Source organism: Pan paniscus, chromosome 13 (genome assembly GCF_029289425.2).
Source record: "Pan paniscus chromosome 13, NHGRI_mPanPan1-v2.0_pri, whole genome shotgun sequence".
Lineage (NCBI taxonomy): Eukaryota > Metazoa > Chordata > Mammalia > Primates > Hominidae > Pan > Pan paniscus.
Window position 1 is genome coordinate 72,339,977 of NC_073262.2, and position 15,297 is coordinate 72,355,273.

The 15,297-nt window shown below is 39.1% G+C and overlaps 1 protein-coding gene across 2 annotated transcripts in view; it reads right to left on the bottom strand.

Moving 5' to 3' along the window:
- The window catches only part of CFAP210 (cilia and flagella associated protein 210), a 53,262-nt gene that overhangs the window by 36,049 nt on the left and 1,916 nt on the right, over nucleotides 1-15,297 (bottom strand). The window contains exons 1-2 of one of the 2 annotated variants that reach the window (XM_034954454.3): nucleotides 4,024-4,121; nucleotides 3,761-3,935 (exon numbers count right to left, since the gene is read on the bottom strand). In XM_034954454.3, the coding sequence (XP_034810345.2) occupies nucleotides 3,761-3,935; nucleotides 4,024-4,070 (222 nt within the window). In that variant the 5' untranslated portion in view covers nucleotides 4,071-4,121. Of the gene's footprint in view, nucleotides 1-3,760; nucleotides 3,988-4,023; nucleotides 4,122-15,297 lie in introns of those variants that run through there. The other variant, XM_003824295.7, reaches the window with a different exon arrangement.

Genomic DNA, 15,297 nt, shown 5'->3' on the forward strand with positions numbered 1-15,297 from the left:
GATTAGGGACATCTACAAAAACCATACACTTAGCATCATACTTACAGGTGAAAGAATGAGTACTTTTTCCCCAAAGTCAGGAATAAGGCAAGAATATCTACCTTCACTACATTTATTCAATATCATATTGGAGCTTCTAGCAAGTGCAGTAAGTCAAGAAAAAGAAATAGGCATCCAGATTGGAAAAAAAAGAATTAAAACTGTCTTTATTCTCTGATGCCATGATTGTCTATGTAGGAAATCTGATGGAATCTATCAAGAAGGGACTAGAACTAATAAGTGAGATTAGCCATGTTGCAGGATACCAGATCAATAGAGGAAAAATTTACTGTATTTCTAAAGCTAACAATAGCAGATTGAAACTTTTAAAAATACCATTTACCATAATATTAAAAATATGAAATATTTAGGGATAAATCCAACGAAAGATGTATAAAACCCATATACTGAAAACTATAAAACACTGCTGACAGAAATTAAGACTTAGGCTGGGCGCGGTGGCTCACGCCTGTAATCCCAGCACTTTGGGAGGCCGAGGTGGGCGGATCATCTGAGGTTGGGAGTTCGAGACCAGCCTGACCAACATAAAGAAACCCCGTCTCTACTAAAAATACAAAATTAGCCAGGCATGGTGGCGCATGCCTGTAATCTCAGCTACTCCAGGAGACAGAGGCAGGAGAATTGCTTGAACCCGGGAGGCGGAGGTTGCAGTGAGCCGAGACCTTACCATTATACTCCAGCCTGGGCAACAAGAGCGAAACTCCGTTGCAAAAAAAAAAACAAAAAAGAAAGAAAGAAAGAAAGAAATTAAGCCTTAAACAAATAGAGAGAATATGTTCATGGTTCAGAAGATTCAATATTGTCAAAATGTAACTATCTCCAAATTGATCTAGAGATTCAACACAATCCCAATAAAAATTCCAGCTGGCTTTTTCGCATGAATTGACAAGCAGATTCTAAATTTCATAATGGCCAGGTACAGTGTCTCACGCCTGTAATCCCGGCACTTTGGGAGGCCAAGGCTGGCAGATCACTTGAAATCAGGAGTTAGAGACCAGCCTGGCCAACATGATGAAACTCAGTCTCAAACTAAAAATACAAAAATTAGCCGGGCATGATGGTGCGGGCCTGTATTCCCAGCTACTCAGGAGACTGAGGCAGGAGAATTGCTTGAACCCGGGAGGTGGAGGTTGCAGTGAGCCGAGATCACACCACTGCACTCCAGACTAGGCGACAGAGTGAGACTCCATTTCAAAAAAAAATTAAAAAAAAATAAAAAATTAAAATTAAAAGAATCATAAGGATGTGCAAAGGACCTAGAATAGTGAAAACAACTTTGAAAAAGAAATGATTTCAAGACCTATTATTAAATCTACAGTCATCAAGACAGTGTATTATTGGAGTAAAGACAGATAAATAGAGCAATAAAACAGAATAGATAGTGCAGAAATGTCGCCTGAATATATATACGCAAGTAGATTTTCAAGAAAAGTTCAAAGGCGATGTAGTGGATAAAGAATGGTATTTTCAATAAATTATGCAAGAACAATTGATCTTCATACACAAAAACAAAAAAAAGCAATACCTCACTGCATATGAGCATATATTTAAAATGGTTCATAGACCTATACAGGAAACCAAAAAATATGTATTTCTTTCCAACTTTTATTTTAGGTTCAAAGGCTACATGCGCAGGTTTGTTACACAGGTAAATTACAAGTCACAAGGACTTGGCGTGCAGATAATTTTGTCACCCAGGCAATCAGCATAATCTCCAGTTGACATCTTCCTCCCACCCTCCTCCATCCTTAAGCAGGTGCCAGTGTCGGCCGGGCGCAGTGGCTCAGGCCTGTAATCCCAGCACTTTGGAAGCCGAGGCAGGTGGATCACGAGGTCAGGATATCAAGACCATCCTGGCTAACACGGTGAAAACCCGTCTCTACTAAATGAAATACAAAAAATTAGCCAGGCATGGTTGCGGATGCCTGTAGTCCCAGCTGCTCAGGAGGCTGAGGCAGGAGAATGGCGTGAACCCTGGAGGTGGAGCTTGCAGTCAGCCGAGATTGCCCCACTGCACTCTAGCCTGGGTGACAGAGCGAGACTCCATCTCAAAAAAAAAAAAAAAAAAAAAAAAAAAGGTGCCAGTGTCTACTGTTACCTTCTTTGTGTCCATGTGTACTCAGCATTTACCTCCCACCTATAAGTGAGAACATGCAGTATTTGGGGAAATCTAAAATTTTAAAACTTCTAAAAGAAAACATAGGAGAAAATCTTTGTGACATTAGATTAGGTAAAGATTTCTTGGATAAGCCACTAAAAGAATGATATATACAAGAAAAATTGATAAACCATACTTCACTAAAAGTAAAAACTTTTGCTTTTCAAAAGACACAGTAAGGAAATGAAAAGTCAAGATATAGAGTGGGAGAAAATATTTTCAAGTCAAATACCTAATAATGAATTTGTATTTGGAATATAGTTTAAAAATTATCTAAGCTCAATGACAAAACTAATTTTAAAATGGGAAAAATATTTGAATGGATACATCAACAAAGAAGATATACTGGTAGAAAATAAGTTCAGGAAGAGATATTCAACATCATTTTTACTTAGAGAAATTCAAATTAAAACTATAATGAGATATTGCACACTTATTAGAATGTTTATAATTAAAAAGACCAACTATACCAAGTGTTGTTGAGGATGGAGAGGAAATAGAACTCTCAAAGATTATTATTGGGAATGCAAAATTACAACTACTTTGGGGAACAGTTTGGAAGTTTCTTACAAAGTTAAATATACACCTATCATAAAAGACAGCTATTCTGGCCGGGCGCAGTGGCTCACGCCTGTAATCCCAGCACTTTGGGAGGCCGAGGCGGGCAGATCACGAGGTCAGGAGATCGAGACCATCCTGGCTAACACGGTGAAACCCCGTCTCTACTAAAAATACAAAAAATTAGCCAGGCGTGGTAGCGGGCGCCTGTAGTCCCAGCTACTTGGGAGGCTGAGGCAGGAGAATGGCGTGAACCCGGGAGGCGGAGCTTGCAGTGAGCTGAGATCGCGCCACTGCACTCCAGCCTGGGCGACAGAGCGAGACTCCGTCTCAAAAAAAAAAAAAAAAAAAAAAAAAAAGACAGCTATTCTACACGAAGATATTTACTAAGAGAAATGGAAGCATATGTCCATACATAGACTTATAAGTGAATGTTCATAGCAGCTTTGTTTGTAATAGCCAAAAAGGGAAACAGCTCAAATGTCAACGTTTCATTGATGTCAACCATCAAAAAGTGACCAAATAAACAAACTGTGGTATATCCATACAATGGAATACGATTCAGCAATAAAAATTAACAATTGATACCCACAACATGAATGAATCTCAAAGTAATTGTGTTGAATGAAATCTATAATAGGAAGCAGATGGGTGGTTACCTAAGGATCCAGAAGAGGAGCAGGGAGAAATAAGAGGGAACAAAACAGGTCATGAGGAAATTTTGGGGTGAAGAACATGTTCATTATCCTAATAGTAATGATGGTTTTGGGGTTTATACATATGTCAAAATTATAGGATTGTACATTTCAAATATGTCCAATTCATTGTATATCACTTATACCTAAATAACACTGTTGAAAATATGTTTCGATGCATTTTTATGAAATTTTACATGTAAAAAAATTTATAAAAAGAAGCATAAGAGTACTAAGAAACAAGAGTAAGTCTTTAGTGCAGGTGTACTCCTGGATGGTTAATACTTACTGCATATGTATTAGTCCAGTGTTTTACCACTTCTTGAGATCGCAAATGCATTTCTTTCTTTGCCTTTCTTTCTGCACGGAGGCATGCTGCTTCTCTTGTCAACCTGTCAAGGCTATCTTGAATCCTTTTCCACTCATTGTGTGGAATTATGGTGACCTGCTGGAGATCTACTTTGCTAGGTAGAAGAGGCAGATAGAGAACTTGATCTTCTTCAGAGTTTCTTATTTCTAATAAATTGTAAAAAATGATTATTAAAGACTTACAGGAACAGTTTAAGTGATATTCGTCTGAGAAGTTCCGATATTGGCATGATAACTGGAAATTATTTCAAATACTTAATTTACTCTTGTTATCCTAAGAACAGCTATGATTAAGTGAAAAAAAAAAACAAAGCCTTGAAATCAGAAGGCATATATTTGAGTCCTTGCTTAACCACTTCCTTACTGTGTAAACTTGGGCAAGTCATTTAACTTTTTGGAATCTCAGTATCCTCATCTTTAAAATAGAGATCTCCTAGTAATACCTATCCCAACAGCTTGTTATAAAAGTATTTTTCAAAGTTAACAAAGTGGCAGTTTATAAATGGATAACTTTGTGGGTAGGTGTTCATCTTTTGGGGCTGTAGGCACTATGACTGACTCTATTCAACCTCTTCCCACTGAGCAGCAGCAACATAATTTGGAGAACTCACTATAGTCCCAGGGTGGGCCTAATTGGTTTAAGAACACTTGTGTCTCCATTGTCAATCATTATTTCTTTAAAAAGCAAAGAAACAGGACAAAAGGTTTACTTGCAACTTTTAGAAAAGTTCTTCCTTGTTCTTCTGGGAGAGACATCCAAAAGACTCTCAAGCTAAGTACGAACAAGGAAGAAAGACAGATAAACAGCTACGACCACAAGAGAAACCAGCCTTGAATGAAGTTATTATTGCAAAGAAGCTGTTACTGCAAAGAAGAAACAATGGGAGAATCTGAGGCAATGATGATCTCTTTATTCTGCTAATCAACTCAACCTGAAGCCTGGAGTTCCTGTTATAAAGTTTAAAAATGTCCTTATTTTTGAAGATGATTGAGTTGGGTGTTCCGTTATATGAATTTAAAGCATCCTAAATGAAACAGTGGAACTCATAACAGATCTCCTTGGAAAAACAGTCCTACCCTTTTAATCGATCAAGGTTCTTAATTACTAACAGCCAAACTTACTCTAACTAGTTTAGGCAGAAAAGGAATTAATTAAGGGGCATTAAGTAATGGACTCAATCTCCTAGAGAGCCATAGTCATCCTTATAAGCTATATATGCAAGACATCATACAAACCACATCATGAGGTTCCAGTGAGGGCCCATGGCAACCGGCTTTGTGTAGGCATCTCAACTTGCCCCATTTACAACTTGCCCCACTGGATACCATTTACTTGAATACTTGAATCTTCGCCACTGTTGCCTCTGAAATTGGTACTCTGTTGTTGCCATTTTCTATACACACACACACACACACAAACTGATTCAACATGCTGTTTGTTTCCTTATATTGCTCTCTTCAGAATATAAATCTGGCATATGTAAAATTGATGGGCTGAGTCTTTGTCCCATGCTTGCACTCTAACTGTAAGGGTGGCTGAAAAAGTGAATTCTGCCTTCTATCTTAAGGAGGTAAGACATCAAAGGAAGGAAATTCACCAAAATAGGAAAGGCATTTGAACAACGATGGGTGGCCACAGGCATAACAAAGGTAGGACAGCAGAGTGGGTAAGAGGGTGGATTCTGGAGTCAGACTACCTGAACTTTTTCTGAACATACCATATATTAACTATATGAATCTAGATAAAATTATTTTACCCTTCTGAATCTGTTTCCTTAATTGCAAAATGGGGTCATTAACAGTATCTACTGTACGTAAAGAATTTAAGACTAGCGCCTGGTACATAATATGTTCTCAACAAATATTAGCTATTATTATTTTTACTATTAGTATGAGGAGAAGAATGAAACAAGTAGAGAGAAAGGCAGAAGCAAGAAAATCACGTGATTCCAGAAAGAGAAAGATACTGAAAGAAAAGCCTTTAGGACCAAATAAAGTCTTCTTGGGGTTTAAATTAAGGCAGGTAGAGGTGAGAACTTGGTGACTAAACTAAAGTGTGAGTTTACAACCACAGGCACTATCTTGCCTACCACATACCAAACCTCTGCACGCAAAATAAAGCCAAACAAAGCTGACTTTATCATGAATCTTTAGTTGCAAAGAGTATCATCATGACTCTTTAGTTGCAAATGACTAATCTAACTCACAGCAGTTACAATAAAAAGGAGAATACTGTGTCTCCCGTATCTGGGGATTGTGGTGTAACTTGATTCAGAACACTGTTCTACTTAAGAGTCATGACCAATACATCCTTACAGCCTTGTAACAAATTTCCTTTATTTTGCCTAAACCAGCTCAGCTTGGCTTTTGTTACCTGCAATCAGAAACTAACCAAACAACGGTCTCTAAGTTAAACCATCTGCCTTTTGATTAACAAATTGCTAGGCATGTTAATATCTTTGTCTGACCCAAGAGTCATTCTAAACTTAATTCGCTAAAATTATAAAGAGGGTCAGTATAGCATATGGCCTATTCTGGCAGGAGCTGCTCTCCACAAAGTATACAGTGGTAAGTGGGCCTTGGCAGCGGTGGCAGGAGAGCAGGATGTTAGAAAGCTATGCAGTGCAAAGTGTGATCCCTCCTCTTTGACATCTCAAATCTTTAGTAGAGTTAACTGTTCACAGGATGTTTTATTCAAATAGATCTTTTCATGGACTCTGACACAGGAACAAACAAAGAGAACAGCCACAAATGTGGGAATAGAGTTGGGTAACCACAAAGGAAAAAAAAGCCCACAGAAAGCTTGGGAAAGGCTTTTTACTATCTCAGGCCACTGAAGTTGGGGCAAGTTCCCCATATCTTTGAAGATCAGGAGAGCCCTGGTTGAGATCAGAGCTATAGATGATTTCATATATCCCCACTTTAATCCACTGGTTGATGTAAAATTTAGCTCTTAGAGGGCAATCTTACTTCCAAGATTCCTACCCCACAGTAGCTCTCATACAATGTCAGTTCCTACCCCACAGTAGCTCTCATACAATGTCAGTAGAGGCTGTTAGAGAAGTTGAAGAAGGGCAGGCCACAGTTGAATGAAGGGACATGAAAGACAGAGACAGATGGACAGAGAGAGAATATAAATAGGCAGACTCGCAAGCAGGAGAGAGGGGACAAAAGCAGTGGCAAGTTACCTAAAAGTGTCTAAAATCAGTCCATGTGCCTGCCATATTGACACATTTTCCATGGATTAGATCATCTTTTTATTGAGTTATAATACACATAAAAATCCGCCACTGTAAACAGTAGCATTCAATGGTTTTTACTCTATTGTCAAAGCTGGGCAACTATCACTACTATCTAATTCAGAACACTTTCCTCATTCCAGAAGGAAACTCTGTATGCATTAGCAGTCCTCTCCTCCTCATAGCTCCTGGCAACCACTAATCTACTTTCTGGCTCTACGGATTTGCCCATTCGAGACATTTCATGTGCATGGAATCATACAATATGTGGCATTTTATATCCGGCTTATTTCACTCAAATAATGTTTTCAAGGTTCATTCACATTGTAGAATGTATCAATACTTGATTCCTTTTTGTTGTTGTTGTTGTTGTTGTTGTTGTTGTGATGAGTCTGTCTCCATCGCCCAGGGTGGAAAGCTGTGGCACAATCTCGGTTCACTGCAACCTCCATCTCCCGGGCTCAAGCAATTCTCCTGCCTAGCCTCCCAAGTAGCTGGGACTACAGTCATGCACCACCATGCCCAGCTAATTTTTTTTGTATTTTTAGTAGACATGGAGTTTCACTGTGTTGGCCAGGCTGGTCTCAAACTCCTGGCCTCAAGTGATCCACCTGCCTTGGCCTCCCAAAGTGCTGAGATTACAGGTGTGAGCAACCACGCCTGGCCCTAATTCCTTTTTATGGCTGAGTAATATTCCATTCTATAGATGTAGCACATTTTGTTTATCCATTCATCAGTTGATGGATATTAGGGGTGTTTCCACCATTTGACTATTATGAATAATTCTGTTATGAACATTCACAGGTTTCTGTGTGGACACATGTTTTTCATTTCTTTGGTATATGCTTAGGAACAGAATTATAACTCCATATTTAACATTTTGAGAAAGTACCAAATTGTTTTTCAAAGTAGCTGTACCATTTTACATTTCCACTAACAACATATGAAGGTTTCAATTTCTCCACATCCTTCCCAACAGTTATTACTGTCCCTTTATTTTTTCACTCATCCTAGTGGGTGGGAAGTAGTATCTCACTGTAGTGTTGATTTGTATTTCTATAATAGCTAATGAAGTTGAGCATCATTTCATGTGCTTACTGGCTATTTATACATCTTGTTTGGAGAAATATCAGTTCAAATCATTTGTCCCTTTTTAAAAATGGGCTGTCTTTTTATTGTTGAGTTGTAAGAATTCTTTATAATCTGGATTATAGATCCTTAGCATATATATATAATTTACAAATATCTTCTCCCATTCGGTGGATGTATTTGCACTTTTTGATAGTGTTCTTTGATGTATTAATACTAAAGTTTTTAATTTTGAGGAAGGCCAAATCTGTTTTTCTTGGGTTGATTGTGCTTTTGGTGTCATATCTAAGAAATTGTTGCCTAATCCAAGATAATAAAGATGTATGTATAAGTTTTCTTCTAATAGTTTTATAGTTCTAGCTTTTATATTTAGTTATATGATTCATTTCAAACTAATATTTGTATGTGGTGTGAGGTGTCTATAAATTTGGGAGTCAAAATTCATTATTTTGCATATGGATATCCACTTATCCCGGCACCATTTGTTAAAAATTCTACTCTTTCCCCATTGCATTAACATTCTTGTCAAAACCCACTTAGTATAGATGTATGGGTTTATTTCATTCTTTCTATTACACTCATCTATATGTCTTTCCTTAAGCCAACACCACAATCTCTTGGTGACTGTAGTTTTTTTTATTGTTTTTAGAAACAGGATCTCTCTATGTAGCCCTGGCTGGAGTGCAGTGGCTATTCATAAACACAACCATTGTGCACTACACCCTCGAACTCCCGGTCTCAAGTGATCCTTCTGGCCACAACCACCTGAGTAGCTGGGACTATAGGTGCACATTCCCATGTCCAGCCAATGAGTGTAGCTTTGTAGTAAGTCTCAATATCATGAAGCGTGAGTCCTCCTACTTATTAATATTTCTTCAGATTCAAAATTGTTTTAGCTATTCTATTGTCCTTTTCATTTCCATATGAATTCTAAGATCAGCTTGTCAATATCAACAAAAAAGCCAAGTAGAATTTTGATAGGAATTGTGTTGAATGTGTAGATCAATTTGGGAAGTATTGCCATCTGTCTTAGTCCATTTTCTGTTGCTATAACAGAATATCTGAAACTAGATAATTTATAAAGAACAGGATTTTATTTCTTAGAATTATAGAGCCTCAGAAGTGCAAGGTTGAGGGGCTGCATTTGGTGAGGGCTTTCTTGCTGGTAAGGTCTCTCTGCAGAGTCTGGAAGTAATGCAGCGCATCATATGGCAAGGGGGCTGAGGATGCTAGCTCAGATCTCTCTTCCTCTTCTTATGAAGCCAACAGTCTCACTTCCAGCATAAGTCATTAATCCATTCACAGCAAGACCCCATTTCTAATCCATTCATGAAAGCAGATCCCTCATGACCCAATCTCTTCTTAAAGGCCCCATCTCTCAATACTGTCATTTTGGGAATTAATTTTCAACATGAGTTTTGAAGGGGACAAATATTCAAACCATCTTAACAATACTAAATCTCCCAGCCCATTAACATGAAATATGTATTAGTATATTTTCATGCTGCTGATAAAGACATACCTGAGACTGGAGAGAAAAAAAGGTTTAGTTGGACTTACAGTTCCACATGGCTGGGGAGGCCTCAGAATCATGGTGAGAGGCGAAAGGCACTTCTTACATGGTGGCAGCAAGAGAAAACGAGGAAGAAGCAAAAGCGGAAGTCCCTGATAATCCCATCAGATCTCATGAGACGTATTCACTATTATAAGAATGGCATGGTAAAGACCAGCCCCCATGATTCAATTACCTCTCCCTGGGTCCCTCCCACAATGTGTAGGAATTCTGGGAGATACAATTCAAGTTGAGATTTGGGTGGGGACACAGCCAAACCATATCATTCTGCCCCTGGCCCCCTCTAAATCTCATGTCCTCACATTTCAAAACCAATCATGCCTTCACAACAGTCCCCCAAAGTCTTAACTCATTTCAGCATTAACCCAAAAGTCCATAGTCCAAAGTCTCATTTGAGACAAGGCAAGTCCCTTCTGCCTATGAGCCTGTAAAATGAAAAGCAAGCTAGTTACTTCCTAGATACGATAGGGGTACAGGTATTGGGTAAATACAGCCATTCCAAATGGGAGACATTGGCCAAAACAAAGGGGCTGCAGGACCCATGCAAGTCCAAAATCCAGCAGGACAATCAAATTTTAAAGCTCCAAAATGATCTCCTTTGACTCTAGGTCTCACATTCAGGTCACGCTGATGCAAAAGGTGGGTACCCATGGTCTGCCCCTGTGGCCTTGCAGGGTACAGCCTCCCTCCTGGCTGCTTTCACGGACTGGCATTGAGTGTCTGCGGCTTTTCCAGGCGCATGGTGCAAGCTGTCAGTGGATCTACCATGCTGGGGTCTGAAGGACGGTGGCCCTCTTCTCACAGCTCCACTAGATAATGCCCCATTAGGGACTCTACGTGGGAGCTCCGGCCCCACAATTCCCTTCTGCATTGCCCTAGCAGAGGTTCTCCATGAGGGCCCTGCCTCTGCAGCAAACTTTTGCCTGGACATCCAGGCATTTCCATACATCTTCTGAAATCTAGGTGGAGGTTCCCAAACCTCAATTCTTGACTTCTGTGCACCTACAGGCTCAACACCATGTGGAAGCTGCCAAGGCTTGGGGCTTCCACCCTCTGAAGCCACAGCATGAGCTCTACATTGGCCCCTTTCAGCCATGGCTGGAGCAGCTGGGACACAGGGCACCAAGTCTATAGGCTGCACACAGCACAGGGACCCTGGTCCCTGGCCCATAAAACCATTTTTTCCTCCTGGATCTCTGGGCCTGTGACAGGAGGGGCTGCTGTGAAGGTCTCTGACATGGCCTGGAGACATTTTCCCCATGGTCCTGGGGATTAACATTAGGCTTCTTGATGCTTATGCAGATTTCTGCAGCTGGCTTGAATTTCTCCCCAGAAAACTGGTTTTTCTTTTCTATTGCATAGTCAGGCTACAAATTTTCTGAATTTTTATGCTCTGTTTCCCATTTGAAACTGAATGCCCTTAACAGTACCCAACTCACCTCTTGAATGCTTTGCTGCTTAGAAATTTCTTCTGCCAGATCAGGCTACAAATTTTCTGAATTTTTATGCTCTGTTTCCCTTTTAAAACTGAATGCCCTTAACAGTATCCAACTCACCTCTTGAATGCTTTGCTGCTTAGAAATTTCTTCTGCCAGGTACCCTAAATCATCTTTCTCAAAGTTCCACAAATCTCTAGGGCAGAGGTAAAATGACGCTAGTCTTTTTGCTAAAACATAGCAAGAATCACCTTTACTCCAGTTTCCAGAAAGTTCCTCATCTCCATCTGAGACCATCTCAGCCTGGATTTTATTGTCCATGTCGCTATCAGCATTTTGGTCAAAGGCATTCAACAAGTCTCTAGGAAGTTCCAAACTTTCCCACATTTTCCTGTCTTCTTCTGAGCTCTTCAAACTGTTCCAATCTCTGCCTGTTACCCAGTGCCAAAGTCGCTTCCACATTTTCAGTTATCTTTTCAGCAACGCCCCACTCTGCTGGTACCAATTTACTGTATTAGTCAGTTTTCACACTGCTGATAAAGACATACCCAAGACTGGGAAAAAGAGGTGTAGTTAGACCTACAGTTCCACATGGCTGGGGAGGCCTCAGAATCATGGCAGGAGTTGAAAGACACTTCTTACATGGTGGTAGCAAGAGAAAATGAGGAAGAAGCAAAAGTGGAAATCCCTGATAAACCCATTGATCTCATAAGACTTAATTACTATCACAAGAATAGCACGGGAAAGACTGGCCCCCATGATTCAATTATCTCCCCCTGGGTCCCTCCCACAACTCATGGGAATTTTGGGAGATACAATTCAAGTTGAGATTTGGGTCAGGACACATCCAAACTATATCAAGATGTCTTTCCATTTATTTATATCTTTAATTTTTTCAATAATGTTTTGTAGTTTTTTAAAGGGTAAATTTTTGCTTATTCCTAAGTATTTTTCTTTAGAAATAAAAACTTTTCCTAAGTATTTTGGTGCTATTGTAAATGGAATTGTTTTCTTAAGTTCATCATCAGATTCTTCATTGCAAGTATACAGAAATACCATTTTGTAAACTGATCATCTTTCAATGCCACTAAACTTTATTAGATCTTATAAATGTTTAGTACATTCTTTAGGATTTTTAATATAGAATATCATGTCATCTGTGAATATAGAAAGTTTTATTTCTTCCTTTCCAAACTGGATGGCCTTTTGTTTTGCTTGCCTAAATGCCATGGCTAGAATTTCCAGTATGATGTTAAACAGAAGTGATGAAAGCAGGCATACTTGTCTTTTCCTGATCAGGGTTTCAGTCTATCACCATTAACTATGATGTTAGCTATGGGCTTTTCATAGGTCTCCTTCATCAGGTTAAGAAAATTCCCTTCTATTCCCAGTTTGTTGTTTTTATCATAAATGGATGTTAGATTTGTCAAATGTTTTTTCTATTAGGATAATCATGTAGTTTTGTTCCTTATTCTATTTACACAGTGTACTACATTAATTGTTTTTAAACCAACCTTGCATTCTTGGGATAAATACCACTTGGTCATGGTATATAATAATTTTTTATATGTTGTTGGATTTGGTTTGCTAGTATTTTATTTAATTAATTAACTTATTTTTTGAGATGGGGTCTTACTATGTTGCCCAGGCTGGAGCACAGTGGCTATTTACAAGTGTGACCATAGCACATTACAGCCTCAAATTCCTGGCCTCAAGTGGTCCTCCCACTTCAGCCTCCCAAGTAGCTGGGAGGTGTGTGCCACATCTAGCTGATGTGCTAAAACTATGTTGAAGATTTTTGCATCTCTATTCATAAAGGATAATGATCTATAGTTTTCTTGTAGTATCTTTGTCTGATGTTGGTATCAGGGTAATACTGCCCTTATAGAATGAGTTGGAAAGTGCTCCTTCCTCTTATTTTTTAAAAAGTTTTTGAAGGATTTATGTTAATATTTCATTAAAAATTTAGTAGAATTAGCCAATGAAGCCATCTGGTACCCAGTTTTTCTTTGTGAGAATTTTTTCAATTAATAATTGAAGGTGGGATCACCTGAGGTCAGGAGTTTGAGACACGCCTGGCCAACATGGCGAAACACCATCTCTACTAAAAGTACAAAAATTAACCAGGTGTGGTGGCGGGTGCCTGTAATCCCAGCTACTCAGGAGGCTGAGGCAGGAGAATCACTTGAACCTGGGAGGCAGAGGTTGCAGTGAGCCGAGATCATGCCACTGCACTCCAGCCTGGGTGACAAGAGCAAGACTCTGTCTCAAAAAAAAAAAAAAAAAAAAGAATTCTTGAAGACTTTTTCTTTCAGTAATTTGAATATATTAGCCTGCTGCCCCTGGACTCCATAATTTCTTATAAGAAATTTGTTGTTAATCTTATTGAGGATTACTTTTATGTAATGTCATTTCTCTTTTGTGCTTTCAAGATTTTCTCTGTCTTTAGCTTTCAACAGTTTGATCATGATGTGTACAGCTGTTGATCTCTTTGAGTTGAGTTTACCATACTTAGAGGATCACTGAGCCTTTTGATTGTGTGATGTTTTTCATCAAATTTGGAAAGCTTTTGGCCATTAATTCTTCAAATTTTTCTACCCCTTTCTCTGCTCTTTTTCTTCCAGAACTCGAGTTACATTTATGTTGGCATATTTGCTGGTGCCCTACATTTCTCTGAAGATCTGCTCATTTTTCTTCATTCTTTTATCTTTTTTTCTTTCTCATTATTCTGAGACTGAATAATCTCAATTGACTTATCTTCAAGTTCACTGATTATGTCTTCTGCAAGTTCAAATCAGCTATTGATCCCTCTAGTTAATTTTTTAATTCAGTTATTGTGCTTTTCAACTCCAACATTTCTGTTCAGTTCCTTTTTATAATTTTTTAAAATATTCATTGATATCCTCTATTTGGTAAGACAACATTCTTAATACTTTTCTATAGTTCTTTAGACTTTTGTTTTAGTTCTTTAAATATATTTACAATAGCTATAAATTTACAAAAGTTTGTATCTAGTAAATCCAACATCTGGGCTTACAACAACTGCAACTGCACAGTTTTAGGTCAGTTGGGGGGCAGTCTCTGATTTCCTATCTTTTCTCCACCCCTACTTCTGTAGACATCCTCCCCGCCACTTCCACTCCCCCTTTCCCTCTTCCACCCATTCAACTGAGCACAAAATGGCCAGACTTCCACAGAGCCAAAAGATGATTATTGAGGATGCTTTCAACTTGGTGGAGTCCATTTCAAAGACACTTTCTATTGAAACCTTTTTCTTGTGTTTGGGTCATACTTTATTCCCTTTCATCTTTCATAATTTTTATTAAAAACTGTACATATATGTGTCAACTCTGGAAATCAGATTTCTACATACACCCAAAGTTTCTCATTCCTGCTGTTGTTGTTTGTTTCAGGACTTCTCTGAACCAATTCTGTAGTCTGTATTCTTTGTCACATGTGGCCACTGGAGTCACTGCAGTCTCTGGTTTGCTTAGTGGTCAGCTAATAACTAGACAGACATATCTTTGGATGACTGGAACTAACAAGTCTCCCAGTCTTTGCCAAAGGACTGTCTATGAGTATTAAGGCATGCCTTCAATGCTCGGGCAGGCAATTTACAACTCCATCTTAGCCTCTACTTCTTTCTTAAACAGAGTCTCAAGGTAAGTCATAGGTGAGAGGCATTTGCAGGTCTTTCCTGGGCATGTACATAGCTCTATGCATGCACTTGGCCTTCTAGATTCCCAGGAATATGTCAGGAGCTTTCCAAAGCCCCCTATGGACATATCACTTCCCAACTGATCCTTTTAAGATTTTCGGTCAGCTTGTTGTTTGCCTCCCAACTGTATCACTGCCTGCCTGTTTCATGCTGTTATAACAGAATACCTGAGACTGGGTAATTCATAAGGAATAGAAATTTATTGGCTTATGGTTCTGGAGGCTGAGAAAGCTAGTATCGAGGTGCCAGCATCTGGCAGGGGCCTTCTTGCCGCATCATAACATGATGGAAGGCATTACATGGCAAAAGGGCAAAGAGAGGGCAACAGGCACACACACACACACACACACACACACACACACACACACACACACCACACAGAGACAGAGAGAGAGAGAGAGA